At 34.6% G+C, this 24,959-nt stretch overlaps 2 protein-coding genes across 7 annotated transcripts; both read left to right on the top strand.

The window, feature by feature from the left end:
- Positions 1-466: 466 nt before the first annotated feature.
- Positions 467-11,058, top strand: LOC146925068 (RING/FYVE/PHD zinc finger superfamily protein). Of its 4 annotated transcripts, none has more exons than XM_085710039.1 (8): positions 467-1,219; positions 2,099-2,477; positions 3,088-4,284; positions 4,360-4,469; positions 4,873-4,986; positions 5,822-5,976; positions 9,149-9,246; positions 10,651-11,058. In XM_085710039.1, exons 1-7 carry the CDS (start codon positions 809-811, stop codon positions 9,195-9,197), a joined length of 2,415 nt encoding a protein of 804 aa, XP_085566165.1. In that variant the 5' UTR covers positions 467-808; the 3' UTR covers positions 9,198-9,246; positions 10,651-11,058. The 4 variants fall into 4 exon arrangements, with proteins under 4 accessions (XP_085566165.1, XP_085566164.1, XP_085566163.1 ...); XM_085710038.1 differs by having other exon boundaries at positions 2,099-2,528; XM_085710037.1 differs by having other exon boundaries at positions 3,088-4,469.
- Positions 11,059-11,208: 150 nt separating this feature from the next.
- On the top strand, positions 11,209-19,028 carry LOC146925067 (tRNase Z TRZ1-like). 3 transcript variants are annotated; one of them, XR_015010349.1, is made up of 8 exons: positions 11,209-11,699; positions 15,313-15,475; positions 15,586-15,656; positions 16,201-16,296; positions 17,003-17,116; positions 18,028-18,134; positions 18,242-18,316; positions 18,698-19,028. XR_015010349.1 is itself a non-coding variant. In XM_085710040.1 (8 exons), exons 1-8 carry the CDS (start codon positions 11,328-11,330, stop codon positions 18,770-18,772), a joined length of 1,035 nt encoding a protein of 344 aa, XP_085566166.1. In that variant the 5' UTR covers positions 11,216-11,327; the 3' UTR covers positions 18,773-19,028. The 3 variants fall into 3 exon arrangements, 2 of the variants coding, with proteins under 2 accessions (XP_085566167.1, XP_085566166.1); XM_085710040.1 differs by having other exon boundaries at positions 11,216-11,699; positions 18,066-18,134; XM_085710041.1 differs by lacking the exon at positions 16,201-16,296 and having other exon boundaries at positions 11,214-11,699; positions 18,066-18,134.
- The last annotated feature ends 5,931 nt before the right edge of the window (positions 19,029-24,959 follow it).

The following is a 24,959-nucleotide window of genomic DNA, read 5'->3' as shown; positions in this document are numbered from 1 at the left end:
GTAAGGGAAAAATATATTTTTTAAGGGGATTACTTCAAACATTGTTCTACAATATTTTTTTTTATAAAAAAATATAATTATATGAAAAAATAAATATTTAATTTAATAACTAAGGATTAATCGATAAATAAAATTGTTCATAGTACGAGAAAATAGTATAATATAAGAACTTCTTTCAAAAAAAAAAAAAGTATAATATAAGAACTGATAGAAAGATACTCGATAATTTTGAGTTTATATAAAAACTTCTCTTTGACTGGATTACCAAATAAACATAATTATTTTCCTCAAAAAGTAAGTCATATTTTGACCAGAAATAAAGACAATTATTTTTTTGTCTAAATAAACATAATTACCAAAAGACATTATTTTCCTCTTAAATAAATAAAATAATAAAAGATAGGAAGTGGAAACACGTGACAAGCCAGCTGATTATAAAACGCACGTTTTATCTTTATAGCCACACACTGCACACGCACGCGACGCTCTCTTTCACTAACCAAACCAATCCCAAAATCCCAAAACCTAAAAACAATTTACCCCCAAAACCAAACCTTCGTCTCTCCCAAACTCAAAATTATTTCAATTTCACACTTAAATCACTTACCCGCCAAAACACTTAAAATCTCCTTTACATATTTAATATAATTTTTGGGGGTCTCGGCTCGTAACTGTAGAGACTAATCACTCGAACCGATTTGTTTAAATTACCGCTTGAAATTTTATTTTTCTTTCAAATCTCTCCTTCCTTCTGTCTTCCTCCTCTTCCCTCCATTTCTCTCCGTTTCTTTCTCTAGATTTCTCTCCGATGGAGGACGTGCCTGTGTCGGAACCGATGCTGGATCCGCCACCGGAGATTGAAAACGGAGGAGGAGAGCAACAAGAGGAGCGGTTGAGCAAGAAGGCGAAGGTGGAGGAGAATGAGAATTCGGAGGCGGAATTGAAACGAGTGGCGGAGATTGTTTTGGTGTTATCGACGATGGCGACGATGCGAAGTGGAAAGAAGCCAACTGATGTTGAGGTTGAGCTGATGAGAGAAGCGAGGACGAAGCTGGCGGTACTATGTCAAGGGATTGCTCCGAAGGATATTGTTGGTGGTGAAGCTATTGGTAGTGTGATTGATGATCTTGGATTGAATGCTAAGGTTGTGGATCAGAGGTTAGGGTTTCGAGTGCCCAAGATGTCGATTGCTGAGAAGTATTTGTTCGCAAAATCAAAGGTATTTCTTAATTCAATTGATTTCAATTTTTATAAACTATTGATTGCGTAGAATCAGAATTAATTGCAGTGTATGTGTTGCTGGTTGTTTTGAATAATTGCTTAGTGTGATAGTGAAACATTGTAATAGATGCATAAGTGACATTATGTATATACAATGTTGTCAATTGCGGATTGTAGAAAAATAATGGATTCTTCAAATTCAGTATAGTCGCTATTCGACAATATTTTTTTAGTTAATAGTGTATTGGGGGACAGTAGCAGTTTGTTCAAATTCCGTTATTCTGTTGCGCTATAGCCTCTATTTAACAACAGTGTATATATCTTCGTTTTTGAGAGTATGTGTTCAGAAGATGAGGATAAGAGTGTTAGGTCCTTTGCTACTTCTTATGCAATTATTTGTAGTTTTTTCTTTTTAATTGGGGGGCAGTGTTGTCGATTGTGGATGGTGGGAAAATAGCGGGTTGTTCAAATTCAGCTACGCAACAGTGGTTCTATTGCCGGTATTTCACAATATTTTGTGTTAAATAGGCGGAACAAAAGCGATTTCTCAAATTTTGCTATGCAATAGCCGCTATTTAACAACATTGTTGGGGGGATTATTTAATACTACTTTAATTGCTTGCGTTAAGTATTGGATTATTTTCCTTTCAGTTTATTTCTTGTTACCACTCATTTTAATCTTAAATTACCTTATTGGGAATGCACTTTGCGGAGTTTGTTGGAAAGATGATGAACTCTGCTAATGTGAAAAGCTTTTTACTTTTTTGTTTTTACATAAATAAGAGCATTTGTTTGTTGTTTATGGCATGTGGATAATGTTGTTAATGTGAAATGTTTGTTCTTTACCGTTTCTTCTGCTATCTTTTTTTATTTCTAGATGGAGGAATCAAAGAAATTCGCTGCACCTTCTACAACATATACATCTCAACCCTTTCAAACAAACACCGGTGGAATGGTTGACAATCGTGTACCAACAACTGCTGTTCGAATGTTTACGTCTGATAAATCAAACCACACATCAATGCCTTCTACAGTTTCCATGGCGTCTATGCCTCCCCATCTTGCTGCAGGATCTTCTGCACCATCGCAATATCAATCAACCAGCAATGAAGTGAGACCCCCCATTGTTTCTGGTGTAATGCCTAGCAGTCACATGGGGAGAAATCCATCTTCTGTAGCATTGCCTAGAGTTGAAAACCCACAGTTTAAAGTTACTGCAGGATTGAGTGGGGCTCCTTATGTCCTTCAGGTTCAAGGTAATTTCCACCAAGCTTCTCATCAATTCCATATTCCAAGGGGTGGTGGAGGTACATTTACTATTGATGAATTGACTAATACTGCAATATCAAAATGTTCCCACTGTATGGTGTTTTGAACATGTGGTGTGGACTTGTACTTTGTTTTGCTGTAATTCTTTTTTTATTTAAACTAAATCTAATAAAATGCTTATGTATTGTGATTATTGAGTTTCTTCTATATAAGACATTGAATGCAATGATGCTTGAAGAAACCTGAAAGTTCAATACATTGGTGTATCTAGGTGCTTTTGAGGTTATTGAGGTGGATATAGTCTCTAAGCAGAAATTGTTCCTTGTTTTTCAAGAGTCTGAAATTGAATGATTGACCCTCTCCCTTCAGTTGTATTTTCTCCTTCATTTTATATTATTTGTAGGTGAACGTTGTGGAAATTGGAGAAAGTATGGGTTTTTAACTTTCTACTGGGATTGTCTGCTTTCTAGTTTTGTTCTCGTAGTTTGCAATACTTGTAATCAATTGTATGTTTTTAATAATATGCATATGACTGTATCTTATGACATTTCAGTCATAGAAGTGGCAACTGATTTTGAAAAATTTTCTAAACTGTAGCAAATTCATTGGCAAACCAATCATCAGTGAATGCTCCTTCATGGTCAGTACAGACTCAACCTGTGTCATTAGGTAGAAATGTATCAGAAAACAAGGCGCCTGCTCATAACTCTGTCAAGGTTGAAGGAACTGCTGATGCAACCGTATCAAGGGCAGGTCCACAAGTAACAGCAGCTCAGAACATTAGGCCATTCATTACTCAAACGGGACCTGGAAATATGTCTACTATGCACCAGCCGTTGCAGGGTGGGAATATGGTTCGGCCTCCTTTGATACCTAGTCACTCTGATATTGCAAAGGTTGTCCAGAAGTTGTTAATACCAAAGCTTCCTGATCATCCCACATGGACTCCTCCGTCAAGAGATTATATGAGTAAGAATTTCACATGTCAGACGTGTGAGCTCACTGTCAGTGAGGTTGATTCTGTTCTTCTCTGTGATGCCTGTGAAAAGGGATTTCACTTGAAGTGCCTGCAGCCATCAGTCATTAGAGGAATTCATAATAGAGTTGATTGGCACTGCATGAAGTGCTTGGGTTTAAGCGGTGGAAAGCCTTTGCCTCCAAAATATGGCCGTGTGATGCGATCCTCAATTACATCACCAAATTTTCCCTCTAATTCAGCTGGTATTCAACCATCTTCAGAGAAGAAACCAGATAACTTAGATCCGAAGGTCAGCCCACAGATGTTAACAACAAATGGAAACTCTGTTCCAACTGGTTCCAGTACCAATCACAATACTGAGCCGTCATTTGACTCAAATACCCCAGATACGAGAGATATACAAGGTTCCAACATTTCATCTAGCATTGAAACCATTGACGAGAAGCCTGATCCAAACATATGTGTGAAATCTGCAGCTTGTAGTGCTTCCACTGGCGTGCAGGGTGAAGGTTATGCTGAACAAATAGATTCTAAGGCTTTCACCTGTAAAGATACTTCTGAATCTGAAACTCTTCCTAACATATCTGAGCTGGCTAAAAGTGGAAATTTACAATCATCACCAGGTTCTCAAGTTGAGAATGCAGTGTCACAGGACAATGCTGAAATATCATCTGATAGACACGATAGCAGTAGCTTTATTATTAGTAATCAAAAGGAATCTCATGAAGGAGAAAGTACAACTTATGATATCAAGCGTGATGACCTAGATGCTGCACAACCGAATTCTGTTAGAGGTTCTGGAACTAATACTGAAGGTATTCAGCACTGTGCTTTATCTTCAGATAGCTCACATGCTGTAGAATGGATTGGTGATGTTGTACAACTTGTAGATGAGAAAAAGCATTACCAATCTTGCTGCATTGATGGAGTAACATATAGGCTGCAAGGTCATGCATTTTTCACGTCCAGCCATGGCAAACTAACACCTTCTAAACTTCAGGCAAGCAAATTATCATACATTCTTTCGTAATCTAGCAGTTGGTTATATCATACACCCTGCGGTCACTAATATAAGCAAAAATCCACTTTCTAGGTTCATTCAATAAATGATGTATGTAGCCTATAATAAAGACTACATACATCATTAATTGAATGAACCTAGAAATTGGATTTTTGCTTATATTAGTGACCGGAGGGTGTACTTGTATAAATTCACCTATGAAATTGCAAAGGGCATATGAATAAAAACAACTTGCGTTTCCTGTTTAGGCGAACCTTACAATTACTATTGTGATTTTTTTTTAATTAATGATTAATGATTGGTTTGTACCCTTGTGCAAAATCGTGTCATTATAAAATTTAGAGAACTTTAACCAAGAGATTTGTTCCTATTTAATTTTCAGTCCATGTGGGAAGATTCCAAAACTGGGGTGAAGTGGGTTAAGGTGACAAAGTGCTACTTTCCTGATGATTTGCCGGGGAATATTGGTCATCCTTGTATATCTGAAGTCAATGAGGTAACTTTATTTATTTTTATTTGTAAATCTTCATTTAAAACTGGCGCGTCTTTTTCTTCTTAAATGGATACCAATTCATTATCGCAACTCACAAGTGTGAAAATTTGTCATTGGTATCTTATCAATCAGTGTTTCCCTAAAATTACATTGATTTTGGTCATACAAACACGTGTACTCTAAACAACTGTTGATTGGTTGGAGTTGTAACTCTTGAGATATGATGAGATTTTCTTTCCCATATGTCATCTATGTAAATAGTCTCAATTTCCTTGTATATAATTCTGATGCCATCAGGAGAGATTATAGAATGAGTTGAATCCCTATAATCAAGGGATTATAACTGTACAACAACTATTTCTCTATAAATTCTTATGACTGAGAGTTATTCTCTCAAAGTAATTCAATAACAAATTCCAGTTGGGTTCAAAGCTCACATCGGTTGGCCCTGATAAAACCCTAGTGTCCCAAACCAGAAACGACCAAGGTCGGGACGTCAGCACTAGTCCCAAATCATACGATGATATATTCATTTCCTTATTTCATCTAGGCAAGTAATTCGTGGAGTATAGTTCTGACTTCTGACGTAATTAGAAGATGTTATAGTAAGATTTAATCCCTATAATCAAGGGATTAAAATTGTACAACTTTATATCTATAAATTCATATGGCTGAAGGTTATCTCAAAAGCAAATTCAGCAACAATTAGAGTGTATCATCTACAGTAGTTTGATTGGTGTTCCAATCAAATGATAATGCTACACCTCTTACTTATCGTTTTAGAACCATATGTTGCTTGATGTTTTCTTATATACATCTTCTTTTTTCTTTGTTGAAGGTTTATGAATCTAATAGTGATAGAGTTGAAATGGCTAGTTCTATCCGAGGCCCTTGTGTAGTCCTTCCATATGATAAATTTAAACAAGAAAATGACAGAAGATGTCAATTTGGAGTTGAGGCAAGTGCTAGTGTACAACCCATTTTCCTTTGCAGGTTTGTTTCTTTATCCATTGTTTTCTGACCAATTTTTTTTTTCTTTTCATTTTGTTGTTTTATTTTATGCCTCTTTCATCTGCTTAACTCCGAAACCCACCCAAAACCTAATTACCCGTATGGAAAAATAGGGACATAGACGGGTGAAAGTGGGTTGTTGGGTGATTTTTCTCAGTTTGGAATGGATTGATACAGTCGAGATTGGATATTAAATAAAAGTCAAACCGTAGATGACTGGTAACCAACTGTTTCACTATTCCTTTTGGAATGGATTGATACGGTTGAGATTGATATTAATTGAAGTCAAACCGTAGATGACTGGTAACCGACCGTTTCACTATGCCTTTTGCCATACAATTGATATTAGTCAATTAGCTGCCTATTCGGTGGGAGGTAATATTATATATTTTTACTAGGATAATTAATACCTATATAAATATGAGGTTTATGGTACAATTTTTTATAATATATAATTTCTCATAATAGCTATTTATATTTATAATAAAAATATGAAATGATTTACAGCTGTATTACATTTAGTTCCTTTGAACCTTTTCTCTTTGAAACCCTAGCCACACCACCTTACACACTATCTCTTTCCTTCGCCATGCCATAACGCCGCTGTGCTTCTATGTCTCTCACGTTCCCTTGTCTCATGATATCGTTTGCTCTCAAGCCTTGCTGTAGCGGGAATCAGGGAACAACCAGACCAGACCATGACGGATCTCATGAAGATGATAATAACCCTTTCTCCTCCATCTTCAATATCATCATCTTCAATTTTTGTTCATGTCTTGATACAGATCTGCTTTTGAGGCTGATGATTTGTTTTTATTTTTTTTGTTGGTCGTTTGAGATCTGATTTGACCCGTATCAATCCACCCGAAAATCTGAAAACCAGCCCAACCGGTAACCTGTCCAACCCATAAGACGAAACGGATGTAATTGGTCTTCTATAGCCCACCCACGGTTTTGAATGCAGACATCAAGTAGAAAGAGGGTTACATTTATTACACATGTATTATAAGATTATAACAATAACTTATTGCAGATACATGAAAAATGATTGTGTTAACCTTGTTTAGATACTCTTTTCTACGTATAATTTTGTGCTTTTGTATTTAAGTGATTCAGAATGCCCTATTTGGTGAAAATATGAAGTTGCCTGTTTATCATATGGTGTTTTTCACAATGATTTAGTTATTCCTGTGAACTTTTGAAGTTATCTTTCGTAGGGACATTGTTCTCTGATTCTTGAAGTGCTTCAGATTGAAATTTTAGGCTCATTACTTTTATGTGATTCAATTTGTATCTGGGATTTGAATGCCTTTTGCTGCAACATTGTGCAATCTGATTGTGTGGATGTTAAAACCATGCGAACTTGGGGTTTCTGTCGCATGTTTACGGTGGATGAGCACAACTAAATGACTAATTGATATTGTAATGGGTAGAAGCATTTATTTGTTATGGCACTTTGTGTATTGTTACTTTATGGTTGCCGGTAATGGTATAACAGAAATAGAGAACACAGATTAGGTGATTTGGATCACTTATTAGGTATTATCATGATCGTGGAAGGTTTGGGAGCTGGTGTTTTGGAATGACTAAAACACTTTGTTGGCTCTCTAGTTTCAAAGTATGATAGGGGAAATTGGTTTTGTTGTTATTGGTGCTCAATTAATTCATTTGTGCATTCCGCTTTGTTAGGGATTTGGGCTGCGGTTCTAGGAATTACAAATCTCTTTATTTACTTTGTGGAGTGGATTTGGTAGATGTGAAAACTGAAAAGGCCGTTGTCAGATTTTGCACCTGCCATACTTTGATACATGTATTTAGCTATTTACATATGGTTGAAGGGGGGAATGAGATCTTATTATGATGACATCTATCTAGCTGTCAATATGAGACTTAAGGTCAGGGTCCTGGTTAAGGGAAACTTTATGCACAAGATTGCGTGCCTACTAACAAAAAGTATATTTATAATTATCAATTAGGCTTGTTATCAGTGGTGAAAAATTGGGAAGTTAAAACATATTTCCATGCTACCTGCCAATATGACTGAGCTTTATTAAGAAAATATATCATGTTTAAGTACTTGATTCTTCTCAGAATTCGTGGTTCCTAACAAAACCTCACAAAACAGGCTTGTGAGGCGAGGATTGCCCCCACTTTTAAACACAATGTCATCCCACCACTTTTCCGATGTGGGACTCTTTTAACAATTTGGCACACTTTATTTTATATTTATTTAAAGTCTTTGGCATTTAATGCAAAAGAAAGCTGTTCTATTTTCATTCATGTCCCTTTGTTTACTGCAGCACATCAGTTTATATGCCTTAGCAGTAATGTCGATGGCGGAGGGCCAAATATCCGACATACTGGCCTTCATATGGTGGCATGGCGCCGCCATCATTTGCAAAGTTGGCCATGGCAAAAACCCCAAAACCCACCACTGATATCTGCCATGGTCGATATTTGACAACACTGCCTTAGATGCTCAACTTATCGTGTTTGAAATCAAATATTGAGTTCCTATTTTAAGGTTCACAGTGTAGCCGTGTAGGTATTGTATTCTGCTTGTATGGCCACCCGCTAAAAAGGTTCACGGTGTAGCTGTGTAGTTGCATTCTGCTTGTATGGCCAGCCACTAAAAAGGTTCACGGTGTAGCTGTGTAGGTATTGTATTCTGCTTGTATGGCCACCCACTAAATCTGAATATCTTCATATTTGACAGGGTTGATATTTTAGCCATTTTTCGAAAAAACCCAAGCCCCATATTGAAAATAGATAAGACCTAAAAGTAGTTAAAAGAAGGGACATTCCTCATCTTAGAAGCTGTTTTTTAGAGATAAGTTAGACCCAATTCAAAACTTGAGATGATTTAGCCAGTCTATCAGGTTACTAGTAACTATATTAGAAGAAAAAAAACTCAAGTTCCACATTGAAGAGACAAGACACGAAAATAATTTATGAAGAAGAGACACCCTTACTAGTTGATTTTATTAGATTACTGTATCCATTAATCAAATCTATTAGGTGTGCAGCATAGTCTATATAATCATGAGTGCTTATACTCATTTAGTTGTTTAATAATATTCAAGTATTTTTCCACAGCTATGTTGTTAGTTCTTGATTTGGGAGGTTCTAAAGGTGATTTGACCTTTTTTTGCAGGTGGTTTTATGATGAAATCAAAAAGTCATTTCAACCTGTTATCAGTTGATCTGTGTCGAACATACATGTTTTTGTGATGCCTACACAGCAGTTTTGTGGTGAGTATCTGACCCCTGGCATCTATCCTAATTTTTAACTTGATTTTCTTTAGTCTAACGTATCTACGGGGTTGGCGAATCTAACCTAGTGAATCACTTGTGTGCCGCAATAATAATGCGGGAACATTGGGTGCTAGAGCCTCTATAAACTTGCCTTGAAATCCATTGCAGTTTTGTGCTGAGTATTTGACCCCCTGGCATTTATCCAAATTTTTAACCGAGACTCTCTTTAGTCTTGTATCTACTGGATCGATGAATCTAACCCAGTAAATCACATGTGTGCTGCAATAAATTGTGGAAACATTGGGTGCTAGAGCCTCTGTAAATTCGTAAACTTGCCTTGTATATCCATTGCAGTTTACCCATTTAAAAATGATATTAAAGATTCACCAATTCAAAGCACAATCTAAAAACAGAAATATAACGAGGCAAGCAACATAAAATTAATTGAGACATGGACGAGAAATTGGTTGGAGATTTGGGATAACGGTTAGAAAGTGTAAACAACTAAAAGCATGCAAACATAATTAACCTACTGACTACTGTCCTAATGGTTTCAAGCTTTCACGTGGGAATGCGATAACAAATATGGTATATGAGAACATCACTAAAGGAACAAAGAGGAGTGCTATGGTCACTCTTTCTAACACTCTCTCTAACAGCCACTCTCTTATTGGGTGAAATCTATGTGGGTACCACAGATTGGAAATGAATCCCACATAAAGTGGTGAGACCCACATGGGTTTCACCCAATAGGAGAATGAGTGTTAGAGTGCTAGAAAGAGTTCTCCTAGCATTTCTCTTTCAAAAGAACCCCAACAAGAAAAAACTAGTACTACTGCTACTTGCATTTTTTGAAACCAAAAGCACAACATAGAAACAGTTAGGTTGGGGCCATGGATGTAGGTAGAATTGAATGGCAAACTTAAGCATGGAACAGACTTAGAGCAGACTATAGATAGTGGAAGCAACAAACTTGACTTCACTTGATTCATTTATTACATGTATTTCACTACATGTACACTAAGTTATGATCCACTTTTTCTTTATATATTTTCTTCTTTTTCCATCTTTCTCTAATTAATGATAGGCCTAAATATGTTCTTAATCGCCCAAAACAAAACTAGGCAATTATTCCTTTTGTTCCTTCAAAATTTCTTGGTTAGTATCTCTTTTATGAAAATGAAGGACCAAAAGAGTCAATTGATGTCATTTTTTTAGAAAAGCAAACCAAAACTCGATGAAAATTAACAATAATTATTATATTTTGGGGGACTGAAGCAATATTTAAGCTTTAACGGACGTTAGTGAACCAAACAAATTGAAGCATGCATAATTGAGTTCTAGATAAACCTTCGACTTGGCTGTTTTTATAATATCTCATTACCTTCTTTGTGGATGCAGGTGCTTGGATGGTTTCAAACAGGTTTTGTATCGTATGGGTAGTTTAACATACAATTCATGTGAGACCCATTTCAAGGCGCATAGCAGCAGCATTGCCTTAGGCAAAAATGTAGCTGGGGAACGTGAATTGCATTTGATGTCATATATGTAGCTGTAGCTGTAGCTGTGACTGCTTAGTTTAAGTTTAAGCTATATTAGTGCTGTTTATTTATTTATTTTTTTATAGATTTTCATTTTGTATAATTCTTTTTTGGTGTATGTAGGCTCTTTAGCCCCGCTGGTCATATTTTTATCTTTAAAAATTAGATAATCATTGTAGACTTGTAGTCCTCTTAGTTTGCTGGAACTGTATAATATTTCGTTTATACAACTTCTGAAAAAGCATATCCATGGGAATTTCGTTGATCACTGAACACCTATTCAATGACCAGTAATGATTTTTCTAGCCAGTGCCAGGTAATGTATCAAAAGTTAAATTTGTGTACCCATACACAAGCAAACCTTTAACCTTGGATTTACTATTTAAAAATTGAATGGCCTGGATGTGGTGATGGCCTACATGTACAAAAGTTGTGTACCCTACATTAACAATTTGTGTACCCTAAAAGTCACCGAGCATAATATTGGTTCATCTGTGGGTACACACAGTGAAATTTGAATGGAGAAAAAAAAAATCAATGCTGGTTAGGTTTAAGCAAATAGCATTAGCAGCAGTAAAGTTACCCTTAGCCTTAGCAATCACCACCACCATTTCCGGCCACTGTATTCTTCCCTTTAAAAATGCAACGCCGCTGCAGTACCATTCTATTGCGTTGATGGAGCTTGGAACTGAGAAGAAGTTAAAGTCAGAAAGTTTAGAAACAGAGTCAAAGAAGAAATCAAAGGGTTTGAATATTGAAGGATACCAAGTTGAGGGTTTATCAATTGGAGGACTTGAAACTTGTGTTATTTTTTCCAACTTTAGAGTTGCTTTTGATATTGGTCGTTGTCCACCTCGTGCTGTTTCTATGGATTTTCTTTTGATCTCTCATGCTCATATGGATCACATTGTTAGTTTCTCTCTTTATTTTCATTCACATAATGTTATTATATTATGCTATGTTTGGATTGATTTATTTGCGTTTACGGTGAACTTATGAAAACAGGTTACGATGTGTTTATGAGTTTAACTGGTATGATCTATGCCAATGTACAATAGTTTTACACATGCATCTAATGATGTGTTGCCACGTCAATTAATGAATATGACAAGTTTTCATATTCATTAATATTAATTGATGTGGCAAAACATTATTGAATGCATGTGTAAAACTATTGTACACTGACACAATTGTACACTGACAGAGTATATTAATTAAAAACTATATGTTTATACACTCTCTTCAGCTTGATTTCGTAAGTTCTCTAAGATAGCTTATGAAAACGGCTTATAACTTATACAAAAGTAATATTGTTAACCTATGAAGTATTGACACTGACACGTCCACACTGGTAGTAATTTCAAAAAAAAAAAAAATTACATAACTGAATGAAATTACATGTGTTGGTGTCGTATCGGACATCAGACACACCTTCAATCAGAAGTGTTGGTGTATCAAAGTTGTTAACCAATCACTGCAAGTTATACACTGGACCACCATGACATGGGCCGAACCTACGAAGTAGAAGCTCAGTGTCGTCTTCAATCTAATGACTAAGGATCTGTTTGGTTTGGATTGACTTATTTGAAGTTTGAACTTATCTATTAGCATAAGCACTTGTAGGATTATTTTATAGTTTATGGAAACAACTACTTATGGCATGTCCTTGAGTTGTTTCAGCTTATTCATAAGCTTTCCATGATGGCTTATGAAAACAACTTATAGCTTATATGAAAATAGTTTGACTTTATTTTTGTTATGGAAATAATTTACACATAAGGACTAGTATAATTTAGTTGTTTATCCAAACAGTGTTAAGGCTGGGAAATGATTGGTGCTGGTTTGACACAAAAAACATGAGAAAACAAATAGAATTTTGCTCTCCACCCTGCATTTTTCGCTCGCGTCCTGCAACCATTCCCAAAATACCCCTGCGCTAGTTAACTAACCCAAGTGTAAAAAAACGGGACTTAGTTTTTACACATGCGTGACTTAAGTCACGCTGCATGAGTTAACTCACGCACCCTAGTTACAAAGTTCTGTTCTATCACTTTAAATTAGTTTCCAACTTACGGGAGCGTTTTGAGTTATGTACCCAGCTAATAACCAATGGAAAAACCCTTAACAAATTTATAGGTGCCTAGGATCTATTATTTAAAGGATTTGCGATCATCAACATAAATATATTATCTTCAACTATTTTTACAAGTATTTGTTGAAAAGTTCATCCAAACAGCCTCAGTCATTTAATTCCAGATGTTGTTATACTATTTTACAATCTTAAGGAATAGATATATTATCTTCAAATCCTAGATCGAAACTAAAAATAGGAATTTAAAATCAAAGGGGCATTTGGAAGCAGAACTTCAAGGTAGTCAATGTTGTTCTACTATTCAACTATCTACGTGTCACCAAAATGCAGATAGGTTCAAGTTCTACAAGCAGCAAACGCAATTCATACTATTAAAGCGACAGAACAGAACTTTAACTCACCCGGGGTGCGTGAGTTAACTCATGCAGCGTGACTTAAGTCACGCATGTGTAAAAACTAAGTCCCGTTTTTTCACATTTGCGCTAATTAACTAGCGCAGGAGTATTTTGAGAATGGCAGCAGGGCGCGAGCGAAAAGTGATCATGTATAAAAACTGACCCAACCCATTTGCATTAAAACCAGTGAAAACTGTATCCATTTCATTGAAACCAGTAAAAACCTACTGATTTTCCGAACAAAAAAAAAAGCACCACTGATTCAGCTTACATGACTCTCTCTCTCTCTCTCTAAAAATCTTCATCTTCTTTGGTTTCCTCCTTCCTCTGGTCTCCCGCTTTCACCATTTTCCCATTCGAAACTCGTTTTCCGCGACTCGGGTCTCTCCGTCACTTGTAACTCGTTCATCTTGACTCAGTCATTGTGTTCCTTTGAAAAACTCCAACTCGAGCTTTCGTCACTTCTGTTAATCGTGTTATCGTCAAGGTTCAGACTCACTCGCTAATTCAATGCTTCGTCACTTTTTTCAATATCTATCCAATCACCTTTTTATTGTTGATTATTGCTTAATCAGTGTGATTCAAGAACATGGATTAGCATGATCAATGATCATCATCGTTTTTCTTGTTTTATCAAATTAACTTCCCTTTAAAAAGGAAACGCCGCCGCAGTACCATTCTATTGCGTTGATGGAGGTTGGAACGGAGAAGAAGTTAAAGTCAGAAAGTTCAGAAACAGAGTCAAAGAAGAAATCAAAGGGTTTGAATATTGAAGGATACCAAGTTGAGGGTTTATCAATTGGAGGACTTGAAACTTGTGTTATTTTCCCTTGCTTTTGATATTGGTCGTTGCCCTCCTCGTGCTGTTTCTAAGGATTTTCTTTTGATCTCTCATGCTCATATGGATCACATTGTTAGTTTCTCTCTTTATTTTCATTCACATAATGTTATTTTATTATGCTCTGTTTGGATTGATTTATTTGCGCGAAATCTTGTTTGAATGTTAGGTAGAATTTATGAAAACAGGTTATGATATGTTTATAAGCTCTCTTCAGCTTGTTTTCGTAAGTTCTCTAAGATAGCTTATGAAAACGGCTTATAGCTTATACAAAAGTAATATTGTTAACCTATGAAGCATTAATTTCAAAAAATTACATGTGGTCGTGTCGTGTCGTGTCAGACACTAGACACACCTTCAATCAGAAGTGTCGGTGTATCAAAGTTGTTAACCAATCACTGCAAGTTATACACTGGACCACCATGACATGGGCCGAACCTACGAAGTAGAAGCTTAGTGTCCTCTTCACTCTAATGACCAAGGTTCTGTTTGGATTGACTTATTTGAAGTTTGAACTTATCTATTAGCATAAGCACTTGTAGGACTGTATAAGAGAGTTTATGGAAACAACTTATGGCATGTCTGTGAGTTGTTTCAGCTTATTTTCATAAGCTTTCCATGATGCCTTATGAAAACAACTTATAGCTTATATGAAAACAGTTTGAATTTATTTTTGTTATAGAAATAGTTTACACATAAGGACTAGTATAATTTAGTTGTTTATCCAAACAGTGTTAAGACTGGGACATGATTGGTGCTGGTTTGACAAAAAAAAAAAAAAAAAAAAAAACAAGAGAAAACAAATATGATTATGTTTTGAGCCATCTGTTTCTTTTATTTATGTCAAACTGACACGTTTAGGAGTTGATGTCAGTTGCCGTTAGGGTTTCCGGCAATATTGAAGTATTGGTGTAGAACTTGCCGTCTCATTTTATGTTTTTTCCCTTTATATATATAACCTATGAAACACTAACACAGATATCGGACACAAGTACACTGACACTGACACAGGTAATATTTGAAAAAATGTCATAATTGAATATAGTCACATGTCTTGGTGTCGGACACCAGACACACCTTCCATCAGAAGTGTCAATGCTACAATGTATGTTACATGTGCAGATTTGTGTGATGAAATTAAAGTATAGCTGAATTAGTTTGTTGTTGAACTTTATGATGTATGTTCACTTTTGACAGGGAGGATTACCAATGCAAGTTGCCACACGTAGTTTATACCGTATGAAGCCCCCAACAATTATTGTACCAATTTCAGTAAAAGAGGATGTAGAGAAACTCTTTGAGATTCACAAGAAAATGGACCAATCTGAGCTTAAGCACAACCTCATAGGCTTGGACGTAGGTAATTGTTGCTCTCAATCAAAATGGAGACTACAATTATCAAAGATTGAAACTTCAAAAAAATTTCACCTGTGTACAGTACAGTTGATCCTAATTCTTGACTTACTGCAGGAGAAGAATTTTCCCTGGGACATGATCTTAAAGTGAAAGCTTTTCGGACTTATCATGTAATACCCAGCCAGGTAGTTAACCAGCAACTCGCGTCTTTTGAGTCTTGAGCTATTCAATATTTCTACAGACTAGGATATTGTTTGGTTTGAAAAATGTTGAGACTTTTGATTGCGGTTTCATTTGAAAATGAATGTCAAAATATGAGTGTTTCTTATATTGTTTTGTTCATACTATTTCTGTTATTTTTTTACAATGTTGTCAAACTGCGGCACTGCAGCACTGTGGTGTTACAAAATTTGAACAAACTGTTATTGTTCTGCGATATGCTATTTAGTACAAAGTATTGTCATATAGCTGCGATATAGCATTGTAGTGTAGCATAATTTGAACCAATGCAATTGACAACACTGAATTTTTGAAGGCCACATGAATTTTCGAAAAAACCATAGGGAATGACTTTTTAAACTTTCATAGATGTCAAAAATACAAAGGATCTGTTTTCTGTTAAATTCTTACTTTTTTAATATGATATTCAACAAACACCTTTTTAATATTGCAATATGAGGCACCTTTCATCGCATATGGGGCCCTAACTGTTCTGCATGTTTTTGGCAGGGTTATATACTTTACTCTGTAAAAAACAAACGTAAACCAGAATATATTGGTCTTTCTTGTGACGAAATTAAGAAATTGAAGTTCTCTGGTGTGGAGGCAAGTGTTATGTACTGTATGTACTAGTCAATGATTTCACAAATTTACATCTAGGCATCTTAATTATCTTTTGCATGTTTCATCCAATTTTAGAACTTGTCAGCTGGTAAGTTTTCCATTTATTTTAGTTCGATTTAAAAGGGCAACCCGGTGCACTAAAGCTCCCGCATATGCGGGGTCCGGGAAGGGGTCCCACCATTTGGTGTATTGTACGCAGCCTTACCCTGTTTTTACACAAGAGGCTGTTTCTAGGACTTGAACTTGTGACCTTCCAGTCACATGACAACAACTTTACCAGTTGCGCCAAGGTTACCCCTCATTTTAGTTCGATTTGATGAGCAGAAAATAATGAACTTTCAGCAGGATATAGAATAGTTGCAATGGCCAAAAAAAGAGGAATTAAACTTGTAATTAACAGCCAGTGTTTTTAAATGGTGGCCAGGGTGTTACTATGGCGGAATGGCATGGCCGGTTTTTTTGACAACATAGCCGATTTGTGAAGGGATGCCCGCCATGGTGGTGCCATAGGTTGCAATGGCGTGTTTATATGGCAGATTTTCGGCCTTCCACCATCAACAACACTGTTAACAGCTGAACACAGTGATTTTGTGATTTGTGTTCGTAAAATGACTAAATTATGTCTCTTTAGTTCAATTGATAGCTTCGGTTTCACTACAAATGCTTAAATAAGCTGGTCTTTTGGCAGATAACAAACACGTTGAAAGAACCGGAAATTGCTTTCACAGGAGACACCATGTCAGATTTTATAATTGATGAAAATAACACTGACGTCTTGCGGGCTAAAGTTCTTGTATTGGAGGTAATCCACTTTGTCCAATACTTTAGAAGAAACCAAGTACAAATTAAATTGGAATTTGCACTTGCAAGTTGCAATATCTGAAATACTGTGTTTTATATAATCTGATTTGTGTTTTATTTTGCCAATTTTTCTTTATCTTATCTCTTCAAAAAACAAGATTTGGAATTATAGACCTTTAGTTTTGTTGAAACCTCTCACTTAGGTAGGTTGTTTGGTAGTTATATTGCAGATAACCTAGAATACATGGCCTTCGTAAAATTTAAATTCCAGGCTCAAATGAAATTATGAATTGATTTTCTTGATAGTTGTTTTTCTGTTCTTGCTGGTTCACATCCTGATCTTATAGTGACCTCCCATTTGCCTTTCCTTAAGGTCATTGAAGCCATTTTATATGATCTTTGGTTTGCTTTATTTGATTTCTATCTCTGATAATGTTTTTCCTTGGTGATTTATATGCTTAGTGAGTGGTAACTTTTTAACACATTTTTTCAAAATTCTTCAAAAAAAAAAAAAAAAAAACACATTTTTTCAAAAGACTCTTGAGAAAACTTTTTCCTTTTACTTTTGATTTTCAAAAGGTCATATTTTCAAGTTCGTCACTGAAAGGTGCCATTAGTTTGAGCATCTAATTCACTATCCTCCCACCTTTAAAGTAGAAATTGTTAAAGAGACCTTGAGTTCAGATGCTTAATCAAACACCTCGCGGAATCAAACTACAACCAAACACCTCGCGGAATGTGGCCATGTGCCTCTTTGATTTCAGATGCTTAATCAGTTTTCTCTATTTACTCAATTTTTAGTTAGGCTTTATTTTGAGTCTTTCACCACTTACTTAAAGTTAAATTCTTATGTGAGTGAAGTACTGAACCCTCAATGAACTGGTGTTGATGGTTGATGTTATGGCTTCACAGTTTATACTCAACCTTATTTTCCTCCATTATTTGTGTAGTCCACCTTTGTTAACAATGAAATGACTGTGGAACATGCCAGAGATTATGGACACACTCATTTATCTGAGGTATGCTGCTTGCTGCAATCAATAGCATACAATTTCAAGCAAATATCAGTAGTTTTATCACTTTGTTTCTATTTATTTGTTTATTTCTTCTCATTGTGTTATTTCAGATAATAAGTTATGCTGATAAGTTACAGAACAAAGCAATCCTTTTGATTCACTTTTCAGCTCGTTACACAGTAGAGGTATGACATTATTGTTTTTGGCTCTTGAGAAGAATAAATCACCCCTCCCAAAACCTTGTTCTGAGTGAGCATATTAGTAACTGCAGTCATGCGATCGGTGTCATTTGATGAAAATCTAACGACTCATGTCAATTCAATAACTTAGATTTAAAACACAAACTCAGAATGTGAACTGTCTGATTTTCGTCTAATGACTCCAATCTCTTGACTGTAATGACTACGCCATGCTTTTTCACATCCTGAATCTAAATTCAAGTTGCTTTCAATATTTCCAAAAGATTGAAATTAATACCATGTTGCTTTTAGCACAATATTAGTTTTCTCCAGGTAAGTTTTTTCGTTGGAATGCTGATGCACCGTTTTGTGCTTTATGATATTCAGGAAATTCAACAAGCTGTAAGTGCATTGCCTCCTCCATTAGCCGGTCGTACTTTTGCACTTACTGAAGGTTTCTGACAAGAATTTGGAAGTTTGATTGAAAACATAAATGAATGGAGTTGTTTTTTCCTCTCCATCATCGTTGTTGGCAAATGTAGTAACACTGGAAAGAAAGGATAAATCCACGGATGTATTCTTCGATTAAATAGCTTTTTATCTAGTAACTTTTGATTAATTTCATTCTAGTAACTTTTGATTCATTTCATTAAGTTAAAGAAAAATGTCGTTTAGATGATGTTAATCATTGATAAATGAACTTGTACATATTGACTTATGTTCTTCTTGCATTCAATGTTTCTCTCTACAAGCCACTGGGAACACTCTTATTGTAAATTTTCTATATAATTCACATTTGTGCACATAGAACAAACCCTAATTCCTACCTATTTTTCAAGTTACTCAAGCCCACAATTAATCATACGACAAAACAAAAGCGAAAGCTTTATGATCCCTGTATCTAATGAAATCACGCTACCCAAGGTATCTGTCAAGTGTTTCCCAACCTAAGAACCTTACCCAAAGACAGTCAACCCTAAAGTTTCCTCTTTTGGATTTCCAATATTCTTTCTCATGAAGGCACTCAAAAAATTGAAAAATGGATGCTTATATACTTACATCTATGAAGTTGAAGAGTTTGGTTCTCTATTGTCTTCCTTTTAGTGCACACCTCCATCGACTCAAAGCTCTTCACCAGATTGCGGTGATATTCAATTGTCTACAGTTGTCCAATGTTGGAGGAATTTGTAACCAATTACATTTTGAGTAATGATATTTTGACATCCATTTGATAACAACTTTGTTGACAACCTTGTTTTTCTCACTTCTTATTGGTCAAAAACAATGGAGAGGGAAAAAGGAAGAGAGAGGATAACAATGAGAAAGAAAGTTGTCAAAAAGTGGTTGTCAAAATATCATTTCTCTTACATTTTTGCCACACTTGCTAAAAGCAAGCGTTTCTGACAAGCTAGGCATTTTATTTTTACTTTCTGAGGCAAGAATGTTATTTTTGAAACACTGACATAACCTTTCTTTGTTCTTTGTTCTTTTAGAGGTAAAACATAACATGTGAATTACAATTTCTGAAATGTATTACGCAAAACTCAAGTTTTATTAGTTTTAGTTTTAGATGCCATGATGATTCAAACCTCCCGCTCCATTGATACAATTGTAAGTGCAGAATTTTACAATTTCTTTTGTGTGATCTCAAGGCATTTTAATACTTTGTGAATTCCATTAACTATATTGAATTAATCAATATGTTTTGGTGTGATGCCTTTTGTACGGCTTTTATCGTTGTTACCCGAAATGTTTGTATTTAAAATTAGCGTTACACCCGTAACAATTTGATTCGGCAAACGCTTAATCTCCGCAAACATATTCATCACGAAGTATACGCGAATGACTGACGTGTCGCCGCAGCTAACTTGCAAATTTCAAGCATTTAATTATTCTGTTTTCTCTGACTAGACTATGCATCTTGACCAAGTCAAAATTAGAAACCAAAACTGGAGAGTAGGTGGTTGTTTTCTTTTCCAAATTCTTTTCAACATGGTCTTGCATGTATTGCAAATTTTCTCTGGTCTTTGACATTTCTTTACAAAAATGAAGAATTTGGTCTCTCCAAAAATTCAATTGAGCATCTACCATTTCTTTTCAACATGTGTGATTTATTTTGGGCCTTTTAGCGACTTCGTTTCTGAAATTTGAGAAGGTTGTTCAATACTTCATTAGGATCTTTGGAGCTTCTAAGATGAGGCTTCTTTGATTTACTTCATTAAATTTTCTCATTAGAATTTTTGTGTGTCTGATAACTTTGGTTAAAAAAAAATTGCTTTTGGTATGATTCTGAGAACAAAACTGGAGTAGATGCCTGGAAATTGGAATGATTGTTGAAAAAAAAAAAAAAATAGAAATTGGAATGGTGGGTTTTTTTTGTTTTGTTTGACTAGAGTGTTACACAATCGGGAAAATCGCGAGCTAATGTCGTCGCGACATATAGCATTCCTCATTTGATTCACGGTATGAGTAAAATCAAATATATATATTTTTTTGGAGTAAATAGACAATTACTCCCTGAAATTGCAAGTTTCGTCAATTACTCCATAAAATTAACAAAACTTCAATTATCTCTGAAATTGCACAATGTTAATCAATTTACACTCTCCGTCAAATTCTTATGAATGTCAACTTATGTTTTGCAAAATGCCTTCCGGATTTTAAAATCCAGATAAATCTGAAAATCCCTATCAATGCAGTTCAGAAAACTAAATTCGGACCAGGGGTAAAATTGGAAAAAACAAAAGGCGCACGAGGAAATGCATAGGGTGGGAAAAGTAAATCTCTATATTGATATCCTTAACTTTTACACTACTTTGTTACAAAAATGTTGTCTTATCCAATCCATTTCATCCCTTTTTCCATTCCATGATCTTTTTAACTAAATCCACAAGGCGATAATACATAATTCGAAATGTAGCGAATTGAATAAGCTTTTGACATTTGACAAGCCTAACGGACTAGCGTTGGAAATGTATAGCTAAAGCATGCAAATGTATAGCTACTACAATATTTTATGATACGGAGTATTAATTAGCAAAAAAATTCAACTCCTAAATTTCATGCTCATATCTTTCCCAATATCAATATCATTGAATTCCCGATCTGATCAAGAAGGCTTGTATGGATAGATGATGGTTGCTTCAATTATATCCAACCATGATATTAAAAATTTGAAATCTACTTCTTGACCAGACGAACACCTACATACACCATCATGTGAAATACGCCTATCAACTTTAGTAGTTTGATAGACATGTGGATTCCAACCTCAATTTCATCAATACTTGTATTCTTCACTATTTATATATACTCATTTGGTCTGGCACTTGGGGATCAAGCTCAGCATAGTTAGCCAATCAGTTTGTTGAAAAATCAATGCACTAAATCGGTATGTATAGAGATATTTATAAATACGCAAAACCTATGTATACTAAACCTAGCTAATAAATGTTCTTTTGTAGAAACAACCATACTACCCTCTTCTTTGTCGTGACAAACCATGCACTTTACGGTTTGTTTTGTCTGAAAAGTTTAATACAAATAACTACCCTGCTATAATAATTTTGAGAACGTTGTTCCTTTCTAGAGTTACAGTAGACATCAATATTTTAGATTAGTTTTTCTTTTTAAATGTAAGTTGTGTTATTTGATTATCAAAACACACACACGGATGTGTTTTTCTCTACCCCTCTAACTCTTTATTTTTCCCGAGGAGGGAGTTGAACCATGACCTCTTTATCACTCAAATTCTTATTTAATTCCTATGATTCTCTCAAATGTTTTTTTTTTTATTATTATTAAAAAAATAAAAGATTTTGGTTGACTTTGTAAAAGGACTAGCAAGGCCAAATATTCCTCTTTAAAGTTAAACAAGCATGTTGTTAGTTAGGTTAAAAGATCCTAGAAATAAAGCACAAAACATCAAACAACATATATATCTAACACATTTCTATTACAAACTTTTGTTCCAAAGTACGAGGGGCCTCATCCACATGTCTCCAAAGTCCAAATATGAACCAGCCGGGACACGCAAGAAAAACTACACACATAGAAGCCATTGCACAAAGCATATATGAAAAAGTGAAAGAATAATTGTCTTTTAAACATCTTTTGACCATGCCACCATAAACTTCAACTCTCTTTTAGTGGCTAAAAGTCTATAGTTCTCTTTTTTGAATGACCATATTTAGTAACATTATGGTAGTCCACACCAACATAACAATTTTGGTTCCTCCAAGAAAAATGAGTTTTGCTGATTACTAATTTCCCACTAATTCTTGTAAAAATAAAAATAAAAATAACCCATTGATCAAATGTCAATTGATATTGAGTTGTATTTTAGGATCAAAATATATTAGGAAATCCACTCTTACATCATAAAATTAAACAAATTAAGCAAACATAAAAACAAACAATCAGAGTTATCAAAATGGACCAGTCATTTTAAACTGTATTTTAACATTGTTTGAGCCATAAGAAAGAAAACATAAAAATAATAATTTTTTATCCACCAGATTAGTCCAAATAAAAAAAAATTGGTTTGTTGAACTATGGTAGACTTGACTGACCTATTTGACAACTCTAATCATAGAAGCGTGGGTTACTACCAAACAAAACACCAGGAATGATTAATGAAAAACCTTTAAGTTGTTCACACCATATGTTCGTACGGTTAACTAGTACAAATTGATTTTTTTAATTATTTTATCTTATCTCAAAAACCGTGTCAGCTTGAATTGCTTTATGAAAAGTGATACGGTGTGAGGTAAGTTGTTAGTTTTTGGATGTCAATATAACACTGCTCATAAAACAAACCCCAATAAGAAATGAATCATGTTTAAGCAATATATAACATTTTGTTTTGTATGATGAACTCGAACCGAGACATGCAACAACATTAAAATTCTGAGAAATATCTGTCAAAAAAAAAATTTCTTGGAAATAGTTTGACATCCATTTAAATCTTTAAAGATCCGAAAGAAACAGTCTATAGTGCTGCCTGCCTCTTATTTAAATCAAAAACATTTTGTATAAGCTGGTTTTGGTGATAAATAAATGGTAGCAGAAGAAAATGTTCCGGCCTAGTTTCACGTGAACCAGCGACTATCACGGTGATTTTTGGAGTATGAATTGTAGGAGCTCAAAAAGGAGGAGGGCCATTTACTAATTGGCTGAAAATCAGATGACATGATTCCGAATTTTTGGATCTTAATGTAAAAATTCAGAGGGGTCATCTTAGTTGGTTAGTTGGTTAGTACAATGTTAATTATTAGGATTTTATTCTTTCTTTTGCTTTGTTATTGCAAAAGCATTAGGAATCGATTTCTTATTGAAAAATAATATTTGTACAACTATTTTATGATAATATCTTGACAACTCTTATCTTGTATTCATGTTATGTTTTTATTCTTTTTTTATATTGTTTTTAACTAATAAAAAGAGAGAAAAAGAAATTTATCACAAAAGTTATCACAAATGGTTGTACAAATATCACTGGTATTCCTTTTCCCCAACCTTTTGGAGTTTATAGACCGTAGATCATATATATATATATATATATATATATATATATATATATATATATATATATATATAGTCAAAATCCCATCATTATACTTACTTTTGTCGTTCATGTATATTTTGACCATGGTCTTGTTTCTCATTTTAATGCTAAACTAAACTGTTTCCAAACTCAGGTTAAGTAATATTAGCAGAAATTAAGTTAATTTGTTTCCCAATCAATGCCAGCCATATGACTCATGAGTCATGACTCAAGTTATTGTATGTTGAGTTTGTTGAATAGGATACTCATTTTAAACTAGATCATTTGCTACCTCAAGAGCTTAATCATATGTAAGCATTACAATTTTATGGACTAAATTAATTATTTACTCTCATTGGACTATGATCGTTGTTGAGTTAATGATAACTATGCTCTGATTAATGAATATAATTATTGTAATGTATAATCATACTTCAACTTTGGAGGAAAAAATAGTAGTAACTAGTAATAAACAAAGAAAAACTTTTCTTTCACCTGGTCATGATGTTGAAAACTTTGTCACTTATTTTAGCATATACTATGGAACCCATTGTCAATTTATACACATCATCCTCTTTAATATCCTTTGACCAATTGAACTCTAGATCTACTCCCTTCATCATAAGATAAACGACATTGCTTAACTACGTGTACTATTCACATAATATATTTTGACCATATTTTTCTACTAACATATAAAGATAAATTATAGCCTATTATAAGATGTTAATGGATTCGCCTCGTAAATATTTTTAAAATATTAATATTTCATAATTTTTGCTAATGAACAATTAAAAATATTAAATGTCAAAATTGTAGATTGACTAAATCACTTATTTTGAGACCTGAGAGAATTTAATTTATCATCTCAAATGTTTTTAAGCGTTTTACAATAAATATTTCTTCCATAAAAATAGAACAAGAAATCTTGTAATTTTGGGAGAACACGAGTTTCACTTTTTTGAGTGCTCTACATAGAAGTTGTATTGCCAAGGTTTCCAATCAGTTGGGATTCTCGACATATAAGTGGTTTGAACATGCTTATTTTATGGACAAGCTTTTTCTGAGACATAGATCACAATACATTAAACATGGGCTGAGTTA

Source organism: Medicago sativa, chromosome 5 (genome assembly GCF_051527215.1).
Source record: "Medicago sativa cultivar Bolivia chromosome 5, Bolivia_mono, whole genome shotgun sequence".
NCBI lineage: Eukaryota > Viridiplantae > Streptophyta > Magnoliopsida > Fabales > Fabaceae > Medicago > Medicago sativa.
Note: the sequence above shows the minus strand (reverse complement) of the source record. Positions and strands in the feature narration are given on the sequence as shown.